The sequence below is a fragment of the Liolophura sinensis genome, chromosome 6, assembly GCF_032854445.1.
Source record: "Liolophura sinensis isolate JHLJ2023 chromosome 6, CUHK_Ljap_v2, whole genome shotgun sequence".
NCBI lineage: Eukaryota > Metazoa > Mollusca > Polyplacophora > Chitonida > Chitonidae > Liolophura > Liolophura sinensis.
In genome coordinates this window covers 55,371,456-55,390,790 of record NC_088300.1, presented here as the reverse complement: position 1 = coordinate 55,390,790, position 19,335 = coordinate 55,371,456, and the positions used below count along the sequence as shown (strand labels likewise).

Below are 19,335 nucleotides of genomic sequence, written 5' to 3'. Positions count from 1 at the left end.
ATAGCGACAGCGGCTCTCAACTGTCTTGCGACAATACATACCTCAAAGGTTTTCCACTCGTGGCTCATGGAGTTAATAAATCATGTAGCGAGACTAGCTATAAATCGAATTTGAGCAATTACTCAGATGTATCTGAGCAGAATACGACGACTCCTTATGGCGAGGCGCCAAACGCTTCTACAGCAATGACAGTGCCTCCTGTGAGCGGGTATGTAGTCTCACCCCTGCAGAATGGGTTATTGCCCAATCAAAACGCAAACTTCTTAGCAAACGAGGGTCAAACAACGAGATGTATCCACCCACAGACAAGAAATGACAATAACGCCCTAAACGAAATATATCAACCAACTTATCCAGTTGCACAGGAGAATCAAGCTGCTTTAGGAGAGGGATATCAAGCTGAAAATACTCTGTTCATCAGTAATCAGACATCCGACGACGACTCGTTAACAGACAGCACAGAACGGAACCGGGACAGAGCTGTCGGCATATCCTCCAGCAGAAGGCACAAGGTTAAGGCCGTCTCAAGTGAGTGCTACGTACAAATATACTGAAATAAAAATGATTGAAATGCTTCTTATTGTGGGTGTAGAGGCAGTGGGTTGTGGTCAAGTTGTTATAGATGCTTGCCTTTCAATCGCTAAGACAAACGATGTGAGGTACACACATAATATCAGCGGAGTATCTCAACATTCTTTACTTTATAAACTGCTGATATTGTGGACGTAGAGGATAGGGTTCAGATCCGCCCATGGACAGAGAATTTGTAATCCTCTGTTCTCACTACTTGTTGGGCCTTGGTGATAATAAGGTGCCTTGGTGTTCGTTGAATTCCACTCGTCTTTCACCAATACCACGCCAAAGGTCAAGTATGTCAGTAACTTGCCAAAGATCGATGGCGTACACCGGGCAATCCGGTTCCTTCCACCGATAAAACTGACCGCCTTCGTATAAGTGAAAAATTCTTAAAAAATGGCTTTGTAAAACAATTAAATAAATTTTAAAAATCTGAACATAGATCGTATCAGAAGCATAATCGAGTTGTTCCACCGCAGTCACACAGCCTTACTGCAAGACTCTTTCGTGAGTTGAGAATTGTGAGCCAGCTGAATGACAGGCTGTTCTTGTCTGTAGGTATGCGAGTGTTTGTCACCGGTGGCAGCTGTGCGGACGAGATGAAGAGGATTAAACTCGACCTGAGGTGGATAGAGCAGTTGGGCGTGTCGGTGGACTGGGATGATGGCGATATCCTGGAAGTTGGCACAGGAAAATGGATAAAGATATTTAATTCGGTAAGACAGGCCTTCCTTGTCTTATGGTGGGTGCATGGAAATGATATTACTAGTTAATTGTATAGAAATCTCTGCAACACACTGTATAGAGATCTCTATAGCACATTGTATACAGATTTCTGTAGCTCCCCGCATAGAGATCTCTGTGGAACAGAGTATAGAGATCTCGGCGGAACATTGTATAGAGATCTTGGTAGCACACTGTGTGGACATCTCTGTAAAACATTGTATACAAATCTATGTAGCACATCGTATAGAGATCTCGTTAACACACTGTATAGAGATATCTGTAGCACACTGTATAGAGATTTCTGTAGCACACTGTATAGAGATGTCTGTAGCACACTGTATAGAGATGTCTGTAGCACACTATATAGACATCTCTGTAGCACATTGTATAGATATCTCTGTAGCATACTGTATAGAAATATGTGTAGCACACTGTACAGATATCTCTAGCACACTGAATTGAGATATCTGTAGCACGTTGTATAGAGATCTCTAGCACAGTGAATAGAGATCTCTAGCACACTGAATAGAGATCTCCAGCTCACTGAATAGAGATTGTGTAGAGATCTCTGTAGCGCACTGTATAGTTATCTCTGTAGAACATTGTATACAGATCTTGGTAGCACACTCTATAGAGATCTCTGCGGAACACTGTATATAAATTTCTATATCACACTGTATATATAATTCTATAGCACATTGTATAAAAATCTCTGTAGCACACTGTATGAAAATCTCTGTAGCACACTGTATAAAAAATCTCTGTAGCACGTTGTATAGAGACCTTTAGCACACTGAATAGAGATCTCGTTAGCACGCTGTTTAGAGATCTCGTTAGCACACTGTTTACAGATCTTTAACACATTGCAGTGAGATATCTGTACACACTGTATAAAGATATCTCTAGCACACTCTTTAGAGATGTCTCTAGCACACTGTATAGAGATCTCTAGCACACTGTATATATATTTCTTTAGCACACTGTACAGATATCCCAGTAGCACGCTATAGAAACCTCTGTAGCACACTGTACAGACCTCTGTAACACATTGCATAGAGATCTTAGTGATCTCTGTAGCAAGTTGTATAGACATCTCTGTAGCACGCTGTATAAAGATCTCTGTAGCACACTGTGTAGAGATCTCGATAGAACACCGTATACAAATCTCTGTAGCACATTGTACAGAGATCTACGTAGCACGTTTGTAGAGATCTCTGTAGCACGTATAGAGATCTCTCTAACACGCTGTATAGATATCTCTGTAGCACATTGTGTACAGATCTCTGTAGAACGTTGTATACAGATCTTGGTGGTACGCTGTACAAGGATCTCGTTAGCACTCTGTAAAGAGATCTCTGTAGCACGTTGTACAGAGATCTCTGTAGCGCGTTGTAGACAGATCTCTGTAGTACACTGGGCCAAAATTAAAATATATGTTTGATGTTACGTGACCGACCCTTCAAAAAGGTCCCGACCGAAATTATTTTTTCGTGTGTTTACAGATGGCCAATTATTTTATTTCATTTCATTTAGAAAAAAAAATTTCGCCCATCGTTTGAAATGTCATTCTGTTTATACAGGCGCTCTTTCGAGATATACAATTTCCTAAAATCCGGTCTATGTCGATTATGACATTGTATCTGTATTCAGCTACCCCTTCGGCAAATATCTCGCTGCATACCCAATACTTAACATCCCCACGCACCTTTTGCAACCATTTACACTGACCTTTACTTGATATTTCCCCCGAAAATCTCAGTGGAATTCGAAAATAAGGTCTGCGTAAGGTACGTCAGTCACGCTGAGGTCAATTGAGAATCTGACATAATGCAAAAATACATCACAACGTTATTTAAGTATTCCAATCGATAGTACAGCTCAGCACGTGAACAACGACGTTGCTTTGAAAGCTAATTGTTGAGTGAAGTAGAAGTATGAAGTGCCAGATGCCTTTAAAATGAGGTAAGATATAGAATTCTCCGTGATCAAATTCTTTTCGCCACGTTATACCGTTAAAACACACCTAATATCGCGAAACTGACTTGTTGAAAATTCTATGGCTCTGGTTAACAAATCTTGACAACAGGCCTATAGGGCTACCTCCAAGTAAAAGTCGCTTAAGCTATCGCTGATATTCTACGTATAGCCCACTTATGTAAATCCCCTAGTTTATTTTTTGTGAATTAAATTAATTCAGTCATAGACTGGTATAATTACGGTGAACAATTGAGACCTTACACCATAATTTCCGCTATAACATTATCAAAACGGATAATTTTTGTTTTAAACCTTCGGTATCAAAGAATCCCCAACAGAGCCCCTTTTATGTCGGCATTCACTGTGTTACTTTCATTTCATATGAGCCCCTTCAGTTGGCGTGGAAAGATACAGTTCTTGCGATCCCAAAATTTAAAAAAAAAGTTAGTAAGGTGTGTGGAAACCTATTCTCTCCGTCAAAACCCTATGCTAGGGAGCATGTAGCTGGGAATATATTGGTATAATTTCCTGAACTGACGTTGGGATCTCCACCGCCAGATGTTGAGAAAACTTTCGTGGATAGAAACTGTATCTGTTTACTGATGCAGTGTTGTGAAGTGAAAACAATGGTAGTGACACTAGAAAGGGCAGTTGCATTTCTAAGTGGATACAGGGAAGTTCACAAGCTGATATGTTCCATCCTTTAATCTTCATGCAACACAATACGATTTTGGCTCTCCTAGTTCTCATGTAGAAATTTTTTGGACAGTGTAAATTAGGTCAAAGCTGGTGATCTGTGCTGAGGCTCACTTGAGTGCTTACACTCTTCATACTTTTAGACAAACATGTACGTTGAATGATGCATTGCAGACAGAATAAATATTTGATCCTTCACATGAAGAAAGAATCCCCAAAATCTCACAAAGTTTACTTAAAATTTGGAAACTGAGGAAATCATTTCTTGATATAGATTTTATATTACTATATCATGAGGTTCCACTTCACTCCTTCAAAAGTATCAGCTGGACAGGATTTTGGTTATATTTTCACATGCTCGCCCCCTCTGTACCGGACCGGAAAATGCTAGCACAAACTGTTGACTTAAACTGCTTTAATAGTACTCTAAAAATGTTTAACAAATGTTTACTTGTTAGTTTTATTGTAATGATCTAAGAATATGTGATCTGAAAATTGCCGAATATTGGGAGACATAATTTAGCACTGTATTGAGGAAGTTGTGAAAAATCATTTGAACAGGATTCTACGGTTGTTTTTCCTTGTTCTTCATTTCTGTGAAGAAGAAAAAAACAAAAAAAGAACACAACCACCCACTTTTGTTATAAAGGGCTTGTAACATCAAACAAACAATATTTTAATCTTGGCCCTGTATAGAAATCTCTAGCACATTGTACAGCAATCTCTGTAGCACATTGCATAAAGATCTCTACTGCACATTGTACAGAGATCTCTGTTACACACCAATTATTTACAGATCTCTGTAGATCGTTGTATTATCAATAGGACGGTTGATTTTATGTGTACAGATAACTTCAACACATTATCCTAAATGAAAACAGTAAATTGCATAGGGATCACTTTAGAACATTGCCCTATCAGTAGATTGTATGTAGAATAATTGTGTGGAGATATCCTTAGCATAGTGTCTTATCAGCAGAGCAGTGAATTGTGTAGAGATCAGTGTGGTAACTTGTAAAGGTCAGCACGACAGCACACTGAGTGAGTGAGTGCTTGGGGTTTAACGTCGTACTTAACGATTTTATGACGACGAATTAATCCTTAGGGTGCATGTACGTGTAATGTGCCTCCTTGTTGCAGGACGGATTTCCACCGCTCTTTTATCTAGTGCTGCTTCACTGGGACGACTTACCGAAGGCAAATAAGTCGCCCCGCCCGAGCCATTATACTGATACGGGTCAACCAGTCGTTGCACTATCCCATTCATGCTGAACGCCAAGCGAGGAAGTTACAACTTCCTCTTTTAAAGTCTTAGGTGTGACTCGATCAAGAACTGATCCTGGATCTACCGAAGCGGACGCTCTACTAACTGTGCTATCCGGGCCGGTCCCGACAGCATACTGTGTAGAGATTGTTTTAGCACAGTGTCATATCAGCAGAGCCGTGAATTATATAGAGATTACCTTAGCACAGTGTCCTATCAACACAGCAGTAGGCTATATATAGAGATTACCTTAGCACAGTGTCCTATCAGCAGAGCAGTCGATTGTATAGAGATTGCCTTAGCACAGTGTCCTATCAACACAGCAGTAGGCTGTATATAGAGATTACCTTAGCACAGTGTCCTATCAGCAGAGCAGTCGATTGTATAGAGATTACCTTAGCACAGTGTCCTATCAACACAGCAGTAGGCTATATATAGAGATTACCTTAGCACAGTGTCCTATCAGCAGAGCAGTCGATTGTATAGAGATTGCCTTAGCACAGTGTCCTATCAACACAGCAGTAGGCTATATATAGAGATTGCCTTAGCACAGTGTCCTATCAGCAGAGCAGTCGATTGTATAGAGATTACCTTAGCACAGTGTCCTATCAACACAGCAGTAGGCTATATATAGAGATTACCTTAGCACAGTGTCCTATCAGCAGAGCAGTCGATTGTATAGAGATTACCTTAGCACATTGTCCTATCAACACAGCAGTAGGCTATATATAAAGATTACTTTAGCACAGTGTCATATCAGCAGAGCAGTTGATTTTATATAGATTATCGTAGCACACTGTCCTATCAACAGAGCAGTGAATTGTACACAGATTACCTGAGCACAATATCTTATCATTGTATGAAGATCACCTTAGCACAGTGCCTTATCATCAGATAAGTTGCATCATTCATAACAGCCTGGACCCGGCACTTTGAAAAGGAAAATGATAGGATAGACAAATCAGTAGTTTTCACAATGGATGTAGTCGTTTGATGGACAGAGATGCGAGGTCAAAGTCCACATCAAATAACCGAGAGAAACGATTTCATGCCTTAATCAAGAGCAGTATGTGTCTAGTATTTATTATTAATCAGTCCGACATGAACATATGTGAAAACTTGGTAAATGCCTATTCATCTGTTTTGAGCAGGCGAATCTGGTGCTGATTGGAGTAACTAAGAGTTACGTCACGAACGTAAAGAACAGAGACTGGCTACCGAGGGCGGCGAAGATCAACGAGGTGGTTCAGAACGAACGGTTACATTTTGAAGGGAACAACAAACGATTTATGAATATTGTGTTCACACAGACAGGTCTCAAGAAAAGTGAGCTTCGTAGCGAACTCAAATTTGCCATTTATTGTTTTCCTGGTAGTAAGGGTGAATTGGAAACAAGTCTCAGAAAAAAGTTAAGATAGCTTCCATGTTGATCTGGATAGAGTGATTGCCTTTAACAGCGTGAACTGATGATGACGTCACGTGTGGATACATATATAGCAAAGCCTGTGATATAGTGTGTACTGTGGTATAGTGTATAAAGATTATATAATCCTGTGAAAGATAAGTAGAAATCAAAAGATATACAAATGAAACAACTGAAATGATTGGATATAAAGGACGACATGACTAGCACGTATTTCCATTGACTCTGCCATAATATGTCAAACCTTGATGTTACTATAACGTCATGTAAGATGAAGCTCAGACCTAGATATCACGAACTAGCGGTCTCAGATTTACGCCTTAGGTTTGAGACTTATTCTTAACGTGTGGTATCGTTCCTGAACTCAGATTTGAACTTAAATTGTAAAATCACAAGACTGACAACTCCAAAGGTAAGTCACAGTTTTTACCTCTTTTGAAGTTAAGACAAAGTTTGACATAAGTCTATGGAACAGCTTGGCGGCCCTGAAACCAGGAATTGCATCATTGATCAGCCTCTGGTTAGTTGCATCTGACATGTGATAAGTAGCCATCCACGTCTTGTATACACGTCAAGAATATTTCATATTGCTTAAATCTCATAAGCCAAATATTCAGATTGATTTTTTGAGAAAATTATTTTTATATATTTTGTCTTTTGTCAACATTTTGATTGTAATTTGATGTTCAATGTGTTTTATACGAATACATTCACTACAGCTGGTGCTATGTATTTGGCAGGATTCGGCTTTCTACTATTCATGAACTATTCATGAATTATTCATGAACTATTCATGAACCTTGTACATCCTCTTGTCGTCATGTTACAATGCTGTACATATAATTCCTCTCTGATAGATTTAACGGCTTGAATTGTTAATTTTTGTGAATAACTTTGTAGACTGGGCGTACATTGCTATAGAGTAGACAAAGAGGTTTTGTTCTTCTGACATTTGTAATGCTGTGAAGTATTGTTCTTATAATATTCATTACCCTTCCTTGTTATTGCTAGTTATCAACCCCATAGGTGTTTATTTGTGTCAATATGGAGGACCGGGTCATGAAATGGATCCAGAAACATTGAACAATTCCTTACCGGTGAAATTGTCTGTTTTTCTTTAGTGACGGAATTTGCACATTTAGCAATGACCGAGATCTGCACTCTCCGATGCCCTCCAGTCTCTCTTTTTTTAAATCTCAGTTCCAAGTTTTAGCACCACCAGTTCGACCTCTTCCGCCGAGAACCAGTAATCAATGCCATCTTGACATGACTGTTTTCACACTGTAGGACAAGTTTTAGCAATTCTACAGTATTTTGAAACTCTATTAAAAACGCACATTCTTATGGCCTAAAACGAACAAAACCATTATTTTTATGTTTAATCGAGTAGAATTCCTAATATGAGTGGTTACTGAGGTCAACTGACCGTTGTTCCTTGTCAGACTAGAGTTTACAGATAATCGTGCATCTTAACGAACTTCGTTAATGCCTAATAATGCAATTTTCTGAGAATGTTTTGTGTACACTTTCAATGGAATTACTACAGTTAGCCATTTGTCAGATGGTTGAAGTAGGAGATCACTTTTATTGGACCTGTTGTAGTGACCATCAGTCACTAATGTTATGTTGTACACTTCACAGAAACGAAATAAATTTGAGTGGATCTACACGTGAACAATTGTGCTAAGTCTGCCTAGAACTACTTTTTTCCTGTAAAAGAACACACGTCTTTGAAAATAAAGTGTTAATTACAAATATGGTCTTCATGTGTGGTTACATTCTTTACTGTGAGCAAGACGCAAATAAGCATTGTATGGAGGATTTGGATCTTATTGAACAATCTAAAGCGCAGTGACGTCACCAATTTTTTTTAGCTGCTAAAACGTCTGCTGACTGCTTCATTTCTATGCTCAACGTTACTATCCGGGTACAGGCAGTATTTCAGCTTTATATGTATTTAGTGTGCAAATATGACAGCTGGAGTCTGTTTAGCAACAAAACCGATTCTACAGTATTACGTCACTGTGCTTGTTGATTATACGGCCTGAAATGGGGACCGAACAACCGCATTGTTTTTTTTTTTTAACATTTATTTCACTTAAAACAGCGTAAAGTGTTGACGAAAACGATATAAAAGACATGATATGATCTTTCAGGTCATGCGTACTTAAGTTGCAGTTTGTTTTTTCCTTTAATAATAAAAAGACAAAAGAAAATCTACGTTAAAAGAAATAACAGTATCGTGATGTGCGTTCTTACCCAAAACCCCAGATTTGGGTTCAATTCTATTCTCTGACAGGGAATTTCCAAAATTGTTTGCTTTTCAACTGTTCTCGGGGCGCGATGTCTCTCATAGCGGTCTTATATGTGTATATATGTTTTCTTTGGAGATGAATTGCATTTCCTGAGTATAGCCCACATGCAGTGTATTGAGATAGTTCCGGGCGTGAGTATTATACGTCAGTTATACTGGCCAATCAGTGTTTTACAGCGATCGTAAACAGATTCCATCTACCCATGGAAATAACCGCCGTGGTAGGTGTGAAATATTCTTCAGTACTATGTAAAAGCCTATTAATCAATCAGTCAGTCAGTCAGTCAATCAAACAATCTGTCAGTCAATTAATCTATCTATCTTTACGAAATGTTCACATTATATTGAGAACAGCAGCGTCGTATCTTGTACTGGAAGTAGCCATAAAAACAGTAATACAGGAAAATAGACAATCATGCATGTACCATCGCATGTTGTTCACTACTGTACAAGAGATACCATAATCATGCATGTACCATCATATGTTGTTCACTACTGTACAGAAAATAGTCATAATCACGCATGTACCATCACATGTTGTTTACTACTGTGTTGGAAATAGTAATAATCACGCATGTACCATCACATGTTGTTTACTACTGTGTTGGAAATAGTAATAATCACGCATGTACCATCACATGTTGTTCACTACTGTGTTGGAAATAGTAATAATCACGCATGTACCATCACATGTTGTTCACTACTGTGTTGAAATAGTAATAATTATGCATATACCATCGCACGTTGTACTCTATACTGTACAGGAAATATCCATACTCATGCATGTATACCATCACATGTTGTATACGACTTTGCAGAAAATTGTCATAATCATGCATGTACCATCACATGCTGTTCACTACTTCTAGAGGAAATAGCCATTATCATGCATGTAAACCACCACATGTTATACGCTGTTGTACAGGAAATAGCCATAATCATGCATGTATATGTACCATCACATGCTGTTCACTACTGTAGAGGAAATAGTCATAATCATGCGTGTACCGCCACATGTTGTACACTACTGTACTGGAAATACCATAATCATGCATGTACATGCGCCATCATGTGCTATTCACTACTGTAGAGGAAATAGCCATAATCATGCATGTATACCATAATATGTTGTACACTATGCTGTGCAGGAAATATCCATTGTCATGCATGTCCCTTCACATGTTGTACCTTATGATGTACAGGAGACATCCATAATCATGCATGTATACCACCACATGTTGTACGCTGTTGTACAGGAAATAGCCATAATCATGCGTGTACCACCACATGTTGTACACTACTGTACAAGGAAATAGCCGTATTCATGCATATATACCGTCATATGTTGTACACTACTGTACAAGGAAATAGCCATTATCACGCACGTAAACCACCACATGTTTTACGCTGTTGTACAGGAAATAGCCATAATCATGCATGTATACCACCACATGTTGTACGCTATTGTACAGGAAATAGCCATAATCATGCGTGTATACCACCACATGTTGTACGCTATTGTACAGGAAATAGCCATAATCATGTATGTATACCACCACATGTTGTACGCTGTTGTACAGGAAATAACCATAATCATGTATGTATACCACCACATGTTGTACGCTGTTGTACAGGAAATAGCCATAATCATGCATGTATACCACCACATGTTGTACGCTGTTGTTCAGGAAATAGCCATAATCATGCATGTATACCACCACATGTTGTACACTATGCTGTACAGGAAATGGACATAACCATGCATGTCCCCTTAACTAGAAAAAAAAGACAGACAATAGGTGTGTTTTCAAAAATCTTGTCTCATCCCATCCTCTGTTTAGATGGCAGTATGATACTTTCTGTCATAACTTCAACCTATGGGTGTTTGCTAAAATCAGCACTTGACCACAGAGACCACCGTAGGCGCTTACACATTATTATGTATTCCAATGATACTGTGTAGCCTCTACTGACATTACATGGGAAAACACACGAAGGTCTACATGTACAGGCGAAACTATACAGGAGCCCTGGAAAGGCAGGAAACCAAGTACGATCCGACCGATGAGATACTGCACGATCCTATTACTTTCTCACTGGACATGAATCTGCACAGGGGTGTCATCATCCATTCTTGTTGGCTTCATCATATTTGCGGATTCGTGTTGTAAATTGTGTTGATTATCAGGCTAGATCGATCAATTGTGTTGACCAAGCTCTAGATTAACTCATAACCGATCATCTTCTGCAATTAATCAGCTACAATATAATTGATCTAATCGCGTTTATTCACCGACCTTGAAGAGTTACCTGTTTTCTCTTTATCCTTACTGAGCTATATACTTTCTATACTCATGCTGGCCTCTCCTAATCCTAATAATGGGCATGTCTTACACAGACACCCTTGTGGTGCTGGTCTATTGTTTGGGAGAAGTTCGTTACATATCTTTTCTGAGTACTAATATGGCTTGTTTATATCAGCCACTCGATGAGCGAGGACTTCAAAGAGACATTTAATATGAGTTGTGTACAAAAATTCCTTATTGGTGCTAGCAGGTAAAAACTAAGACAAATAAAGGTAACAAAAATATTGTCTGCTTTCTGACATTAATATTTGCATGCGAAATACAATTTTCCAACCATGTCGTGACTCGTATTTTTTCCTATGCTGAATGAACACTGGTTTACCTTTTAGCATGGAGTGAAAATAGCAACTTTCTGAAATGATGTGTCATATTTTCGTGCTAGGTTCAGTTAATTCACTTAACCCATACTACTTACAGCGCATGCGTCGCTCTTTACCTTTCGTTTTACACCACTGTCACCGCTAGTAAATTTTGCACAGAAATCTTGAACAACGCCGAGGTCACTGGTTCACGGGGATGAGGCAGGAAATGATGTCTGAAAACACAAACAGTCCGTCTCAACCTTTGTCTCAAATTATACTTTATACACAAGTACTCTCTTTATCTAGAGTAGGCACAACATGATTCTAACTAAAACCTAAAACAATTTTATTAATGAATGCTGATTAAATAGTTCCGCGGGAGGAGACAAGTGATGAGGCTAAGCCTAAACAAAACTACGTGCGTCTCACAGGTTCCAAAGGTCAAGCTTGTCCATTGGCGATGTAAAGAGAAAGCTCCAGAGCGACGCAGTCTGGTGGCCATTTAACGGATGGCATTAAAATCGATTCTATTTTAGGATTTAGGCGTTAAAACTGACATTCGTACACCAGCCGTCAACAAAACTGAACGTTCCAGGTCAATAATCCCAATTAATTCCCGAAGAACACCTACACAAACTACCAAAGATCTGAAAAGGTATATATAGGATGTCTCACGCACTTTTGGATATGTTAATCAGTCTCAGTACTTTATGGATATCTACATCAGTTTTGGATTATTATTTTGATTTTTCACCTGAGTTCCCATTTGGATCGTATACTTGGTATGGATGCGCATTGTTTTCGTTGAATAACAAACGTCCAAGGGACATAACTCGTTAATATTATCTTTTGTACATTTTTCTAAATGTACTACATTTATTATCTTGTATTAGTCTGTATGGTTTAAAGAATCTACTCTAGTTACACATGCAGAGGTGAGCTAAAAACCAGTAACCCCCAAATCCTGACGACGTCATTTAATTGCGTATAAATGGTGATGGTGGTGACGTAAGGGCTGTAATGATTCAAATATGGAATCCCATTCGAAATCAATAGGAGAATTAAGTACGACAGATTTGTTATTCTGCTATATGTAAGCAAAGAGGTATAAGGAAACCGGCTGAAGATTAATGTGTCCGTGAATATTACAGGAATAGATCTATAGCTGCGGAAATGTTTTTTTATTTGGATCTTAAATAAGATAACATGTTTTTATTGATTCTCTTGTCCGATGTGCAGGAAATCCAGCGCTTTATCAGACAATTTACGTGTTCACCTAATCAGGGCACATCGTAACGATCCTTAGGTAGCAAATCCAATGATTTTAGACATGATCAGAGTTCTGGTGCGGAACTATTCTCTCAGAATCAGGCAACGCGGAGTTTTCACAGGTGCAACCTTTCTGTCTCTGAGAATGCTGTTGATATATTTTCAGACATTATCAATCATGAATAAACTATTCAATCTGCTAAATTACATTGTTTTCACCAATCTCACACATATATGCATATGTTCTATAAGAGAGAACGACGTTATGTACAACGTCGATACCGTACGTGGGAAGGTCAGTCAGCAACCTGGGGATGGTCGTGGGTTTCCCCCGGGCTCTGCTCGGTTTCCTCCCACCATAATGCTGACCGCTGTCGTATAAGTGAAATATTCTTGAGTACGGCGTAAAACACCAAACAAATAAATAAAAGTAAGAGTGAAAACTCATTTAGACATTTTAGAAGTTTAGAGATGAACATCTCGCAGTTTCTGTATGGATAAAACTTCTAATTTATTTCTTGCTCTCATAAAAACAGATGTTTGACAACGATGTTACATCGAAACGTTGCAAAGAAATAAATAGAAAAAACTATATAAACACAGAGCAGCGAGAAAATTGTTTATGTAACTAGACAAATTAGGTATAATCAACAATATTAATGAATAGCTTTCTTAATACTTTTTTAAACTTCCCAATACCGTACGTGGGAAGGTCAGTCAGCAACCTGGGGATGGTCGTGGGTTTCCCCCGGGCTCTGCCCGGTTTCCTCCCACCATAATGCTGACCGCTGTCGTATAAGTGAAATATTCTTGAGTACGGCGTAAAACACCAATCAAATAAATAAATACTTACGACAGATACGGGACAGAGGCAGCTGGAGCTGTAGTGACTGTAGTGTTGAAATCAGGTGGTGGGAGACGCTATAAGTTCAACATTGTTTTTATTAACATAAGGAACCATGTTGAACCTATAGCGTCTCCCACCTCCGGATTTCAACACTGACCAGGTACTTTAGTTGACGTCTGCGTTTTTATTGACATAAAGAATCATGTTGAACCTATAGCGTCTCCCACCTCCGGATATCAACACTGACCAGATGCTTTAGTTGACGTCTTTGTTTTAATTGACATAAGGAACCATGTTGAACCTATAGCGTCTCCCACCTCCTGATTTCAACACTGACCAGGTGCTTTAGTTGACGTCTTTGTTTTTATTGACGCAAGGAACCAAGACGTCAATTAAAGCACCTGGTCAGATTCATCAACAGTCGGAATGAAAGGGACATCACGGACACGTGGGAATTAGTACCGAAATGGTAAAAGAAAATTAGCTGCAGATAACGAACAAGTTTTCAACCCTCTTCCCGGTAAATAGGCGAGGTGGAACCAACTCTTACAAATTATTAAAGAATCACAAAGGTGTTGGACTTCGTTGACAAGCCCCGGCTGTTCCTGTGAGTATCGTACTGGTGTTGTTCATTTAAGTCTGCCAATCAGACGTGCAGATAACAAGAATAAGCCTTCCTCGTTGAGAAGGGACACAGCTCATGTCAGGAATATCTCATTACCATTTTGGCGTGCGCTATTCTAAGACTGCTCAGGCGCGACAACGCGTTACACTTTAATACCATAGGACGCGTGAATTATCAGATAACGTAGGCAGCTGGGTTAAAATGAAAAAGGTTTTCGTAAAGACACGCCATATCACATTCTCATTCTGACACAGGTCTAATCTCCCGCTTTCCATGCCCTAATTCCCCGCAAAGTTTACCAATACGTCTTTGTCAGATTTAAAATGTTTATTAGAGTTATTTACACACATACACAGCTTCAGGCAAAGACGAAGTGTGTATAAAGTGTCAGTTCTGTTTTCTCGCAGTAATTAAATGGATATGAAATTTATGTGCGACTGTTTACAGTCAGCTGGAGACTATTAAATCTTCATGGGAAGAAGATTTAAAATGACTAATTAGTTAATAGCTTTATTTCAAAAGATAGTAAGAGCAAAGTTTAGTACGTGATATTTGATAAGAATTATGACTAGATGTTGGTAAGTTTCCATCTTCCAAACGGAAGAATGACCTGTTCAAGAGATGGATCATCCATTGATTAAAATTGAAAACTGCAGTGTTTCTTTTTAGAGGATCGTTCCCAGTGCCAACATACCGCTAGTGCTGCTTCACTCAAACGCCATGCTGACGACATCCCATCCACATGCTGTACTAATATCTGATTAGCTAGTACTGGGCCAATTCCATCATGCTTTTCCACCCAGCAACGGAGTAGTTGGCAAGAAAACTGTTCTCCAATATATAAGTTACATATAAGTCTTGAGAGAAGTGTATAACGTTAAGAAGGCACTGTCACATTTTTATGACATACCCAAATCTTTATTCAAGTAATCAAAATATTCTAAATATGTCTATACAGGTGTAGTGATCAGGTTTAATTTGTGCGGGCTCTATTCCGTCCACGACCCGATTATCGTATAGTATGACGTCTCCTTCACTGTCATGACTGATAGTGTCGGTATATCAACGGTGTATAGGTATTCCGATGGTTACCAACTGTGCCCCACTTTTGGCCAACCTGTAGACATGTTCTCATATGAACACGACAATATGCAGAAACTATTAAAGAATAATCCTCTCAGATCTTTCTCATTCACTAAACGTCATATTAATGATCTCATAGCTTTAGGCAATTCATATATAGCAAAGGCTGTGAAAGATATATATCCAACTTCAATGGATTGAAAGAAAACCACAGATTCTCCAGATGGTACATCTTATTCGGATCTATATTTGTATAAAGACCCAAACGGTTTCCTCTCTCGCAGACTTTTTCCACAAGAGGAATTGTTTGGATTTTGACAATGTAAATTACCAGCGATATACCAAAGGGTCATGCATATGGTGTGTACATATCTCGCCTTGTTGCATTTGTTAGATCATGTGTTATGTGACGATTTCAATCAACGTCACAAGTTATTACTGCAAAAACTAGTGTGTTCCAGGATATTCCATCAAACGCTTTCACTCTAAGTTTCGTCAGTTTCACAATGAGTATAATTCTCTTGTAAGTAAATATGAGCAGAGCTTCCAAAATCTCTCATGATTATGTTTAATTTCGTTTAACCCGAGGCTATGGGCAGTATATTCATCATGTTGAATTGGATCACCACAATAGGTATACGAACAGTTGCTATTATAGAGCAAATGAGATATATATTTTATTATCGACAACTTACATAATAGCATGGTACACGATTTGAAAACTGATTTCATTTATTCCCCTAAAGCATTCCTTACGTCTTTTCAGCATCACTGAAAACTGTTGACTTCTTCTCTTTGCATGTTCCCGTGATATTTTCGAACTTTATATACTTTTTTAGTTCTTTGATGGTTTGTGTTAAACGTCGTTTTGGGAAGTGACATTGCGATTATTGATCTGGAATTTCCACTTTGGTTGACGGCTAGTAAAAAAAATGTCTTTTTAGATGTAATTAGACAACATGCACTGTAAATTTAAAACAATTGTCAATGAAAACTCTATAAATAAAGCGCTGATTTGACGGGTCACGATGTGAGTAAGGGAAGTGGCCCTAAAATCAGTATTACATCAGTTAATACCACACCACCGCTATTTGCAGATGAACGATTTAAGGAAACTCCAACTTGACAACATCAACGTATTCCAGAACGCCCTATAGTGTGGAGGAACTATGTAAAAAAACAACAGTCCTTTCTCAAACAGAGGTTATACTCGTACCTGCTAGTCACACCGGCATGATACAACTTTACAGATTTCTTTCAAACATCACTGAAAACTGTTGGCAGCTTTTCTCTGCATGATTCCAGCCTAATTTCATACTTACTTTCTTAGTTGTTTGGTGTTTTGGGAACTGGCCTTGCGATTATTGACCTGGAACGTCCGCACTGGTTGACGGCTGGTATACGAATGACTGTTTTGACGCATAAATTCGCGTCCAAAAACCAAGAATCGCGGAATTTATAACCAGTCAAAATGAATCCCCCTTAAATAAAGTGGGTCCAGATATTAAGGTATAAATATTATATTGCCTCTGAATGGAAAATTCTTAAGCAATTTCGCTCTGCTAAGCAGCTTATGAACATGTAGAATATTTAAACATCTCCAGTAGAGTACATGGAGATTAACGGTCTCTGTTAGCAATTGTGTCTTCTTGAGTTTAATACCATTCCGTGAGAGAGAATGTTATTCTGTGTATTTTAGATTGTAATATAATTAAAGACGTACAGTATAGAGAGTAAAGCCAAGACAGGGCGGCAGTATGATAGCTGGCAAATGGTCACACGTAACCGTGAAATACGGCCTCTTTTCAGTTTACCTCAGTCAGGGTTTAATTCTAACTGTTCGTGTAAATGCATAAACAGTAGCTATTTATACGCTTGCTAGCACCATGGCTTAAACAGAATTAGGTAAAAACAAATGCAGTGATGTTAACTGTAATTTATTAGACGGCACTTGTCAGGAATTACTAAGATTTGTTCCTCGCCAACTGGTCACTTCTGCTGTACAGGTATATGCCTAGAATGGAAAAAATGGACATTTCGTCAGGTATGAGCTGAATTAATGACAATTGACATTTTTGGTTAAAGACTACAAGATGTCAGGTGGTGATGAGGCTCAAAGTGAAGTCCCTCAGACTTAGCTAGGTACCCATTACACCTGATGACACACGAAGGTCCAGATTTTGACGGTCAACCTTAGCTAAGATTGTACGCTGCTTTCTCAGAGGCTGGACGCGGTAGACAACAATGTATACTGGCCATTGAACGTTAGAGGAACAACAGTGGAGCTGGCACCATATGTTGAAACGTACCTCCGGGGAAAACCGTGTCATTTGTCATCGCTCAATGAGCTTGTGTTGTTTATTTTATTATTACGGACATTCCCACTTTATTGTGCAAGTGGGCTGAAAATGACACCGTAATAGATTATTTATCTTACTGTGAACTAAACAGGCTTATAATGTGAAAATTTAACCACACGTTTCTTTTTTTTGTAATCCTATAACAGTTAAGTAGTCAATCAATCACGCCACACAACCATCAATCAACCAAGCAAAAGATCAATCTAATCAGAGTGTATCTTAAGCAGGCACACGCCTTCTTTTTAAATCATATGATAGAGTGTATACAAACAAGATGAAATATACATCCCAAATCGGTTTGAGCCGTCGGAATAGTAACTGTATCAAAGCCCAAAACAGAGCAAAAGCAACAATAATTTAATTGAAAATGGACGAATCAGTTCGGCACAGGCTGTTTCTGTAATTTGTCTACACGAAGCCATGTACCAAGTTTCAAGTCAGAATAAATCAAATCTTTAGACAAAAGAAAAGAAAAAAAACAGGAGATTTTGTGTCAAAGCTCAAAAACAGGACTCAGTCGGCCATGATTTATTGGAAAATGGAATGAATTACCTATCGAGCCAACATTTTGAACTACACGGAATTTCCATTAATTATTCATTCATTTATTTGTTTTGTGTCGCTAGATTCTGGAATTCTTTCTCTCAGAAAAAGTGTTAAAGTGAGGGGACACTCGTCTGGCCGTTTGTGTGATCATTGAAGTCCACTTGGCTTCCTCTAAACTGGGTGCTATGGTTTCCTCATAAAGCTGATCTCCATCAAAAAGTGACAAATACCTGTAGTATGTGCTGTTAAACAACAATCAAATAAAGAAAAAAACAAATTTGTTTGATGTTTACTTCGTGGCACGACGTCAGGATATATACATGTAATGGAGATTGTAAGTGAAGAGATCCGGCCAGAACTCCTGATGATCAAAGTACCGTCCTGTATTTTCTTTGCAATGGTATGGACGCCCAGCCAGTGGATGTGTAGAGTTTTCGTGTCATAACGTGTCACTGACGATATTCCATTTTGGTAACGCCTATTACTGATTTTACAGATATAGCTGATTAAAGGCGGCAAGTTGAAAGACTTTATAGTTACCTAACAAGTCTGTATCGCAAGGCTGTTCAAACAGTGACAGCCCTCATCCGACGTCTAGTCCCTTTGCATTATTTTAATGTGATTGTATCTTAAATGTAATGACAACACAGCATTTGGAGTAATTCTAGACCAATGACATCTAATGAATTGCAGTTAACATGACTGCATTTTTTCACTTAGTTCCACTTAAACCATGATGCTAGGAGCGTGTAATTTATTTAATATTTATTCATTTACATCAACAGTTAGAATAAAGCCGTGAGGTTAATTGACAAGAGGCCGTATTCTACCTATTACGTGTGACCGTTTGCCAGCTATCACACTGTAGTCGCTGCTCTGACTTTTCTTTCTATGCTGTAGGTCTTAATTATATTCAACAGCCAAAGGCTGATTGTCTGCAAGAATGCCCAGTAATGACTAT

General features: G+C 38.7%; 1 protein-coding gene across 2 annotated transcripts; it reads left to right on the top strand.

The window, feature by feature from the left end:
• Positions 1–143: 143 nt before the first annotated feature.
• On the top strand, positions 144–8,042 carry LOC135468800 (uncharacterized). 2 transcript variants are annotated; one of them, XM_064747226.1, is made up of 3 exons: positions 144–528; positions 1,135–1,292; positions 6,391–8,042. In XM_064747226.1, the coding sequence occupies exons 1-3, from the start codon at positions 186–188 to the stop codon at positions 6,655–6,657; spliced, it is 768 nt and encodes a 255-aa protein (XP_064603296.1). In that variant the 5' UTR covers positions 144–185; the 3' UTR covers positions 6,658–8,042. The 2 variants fall into 2 exon arrangements, with proteins under 2 accessions (XP_064603296.1, XP_064603295.1); XM_064747225.1 differs by having other exon boundaries at positions 6,388–8,042.
• Positions 8,043–19,335: the final 11,293 nt, after the last annotated feature.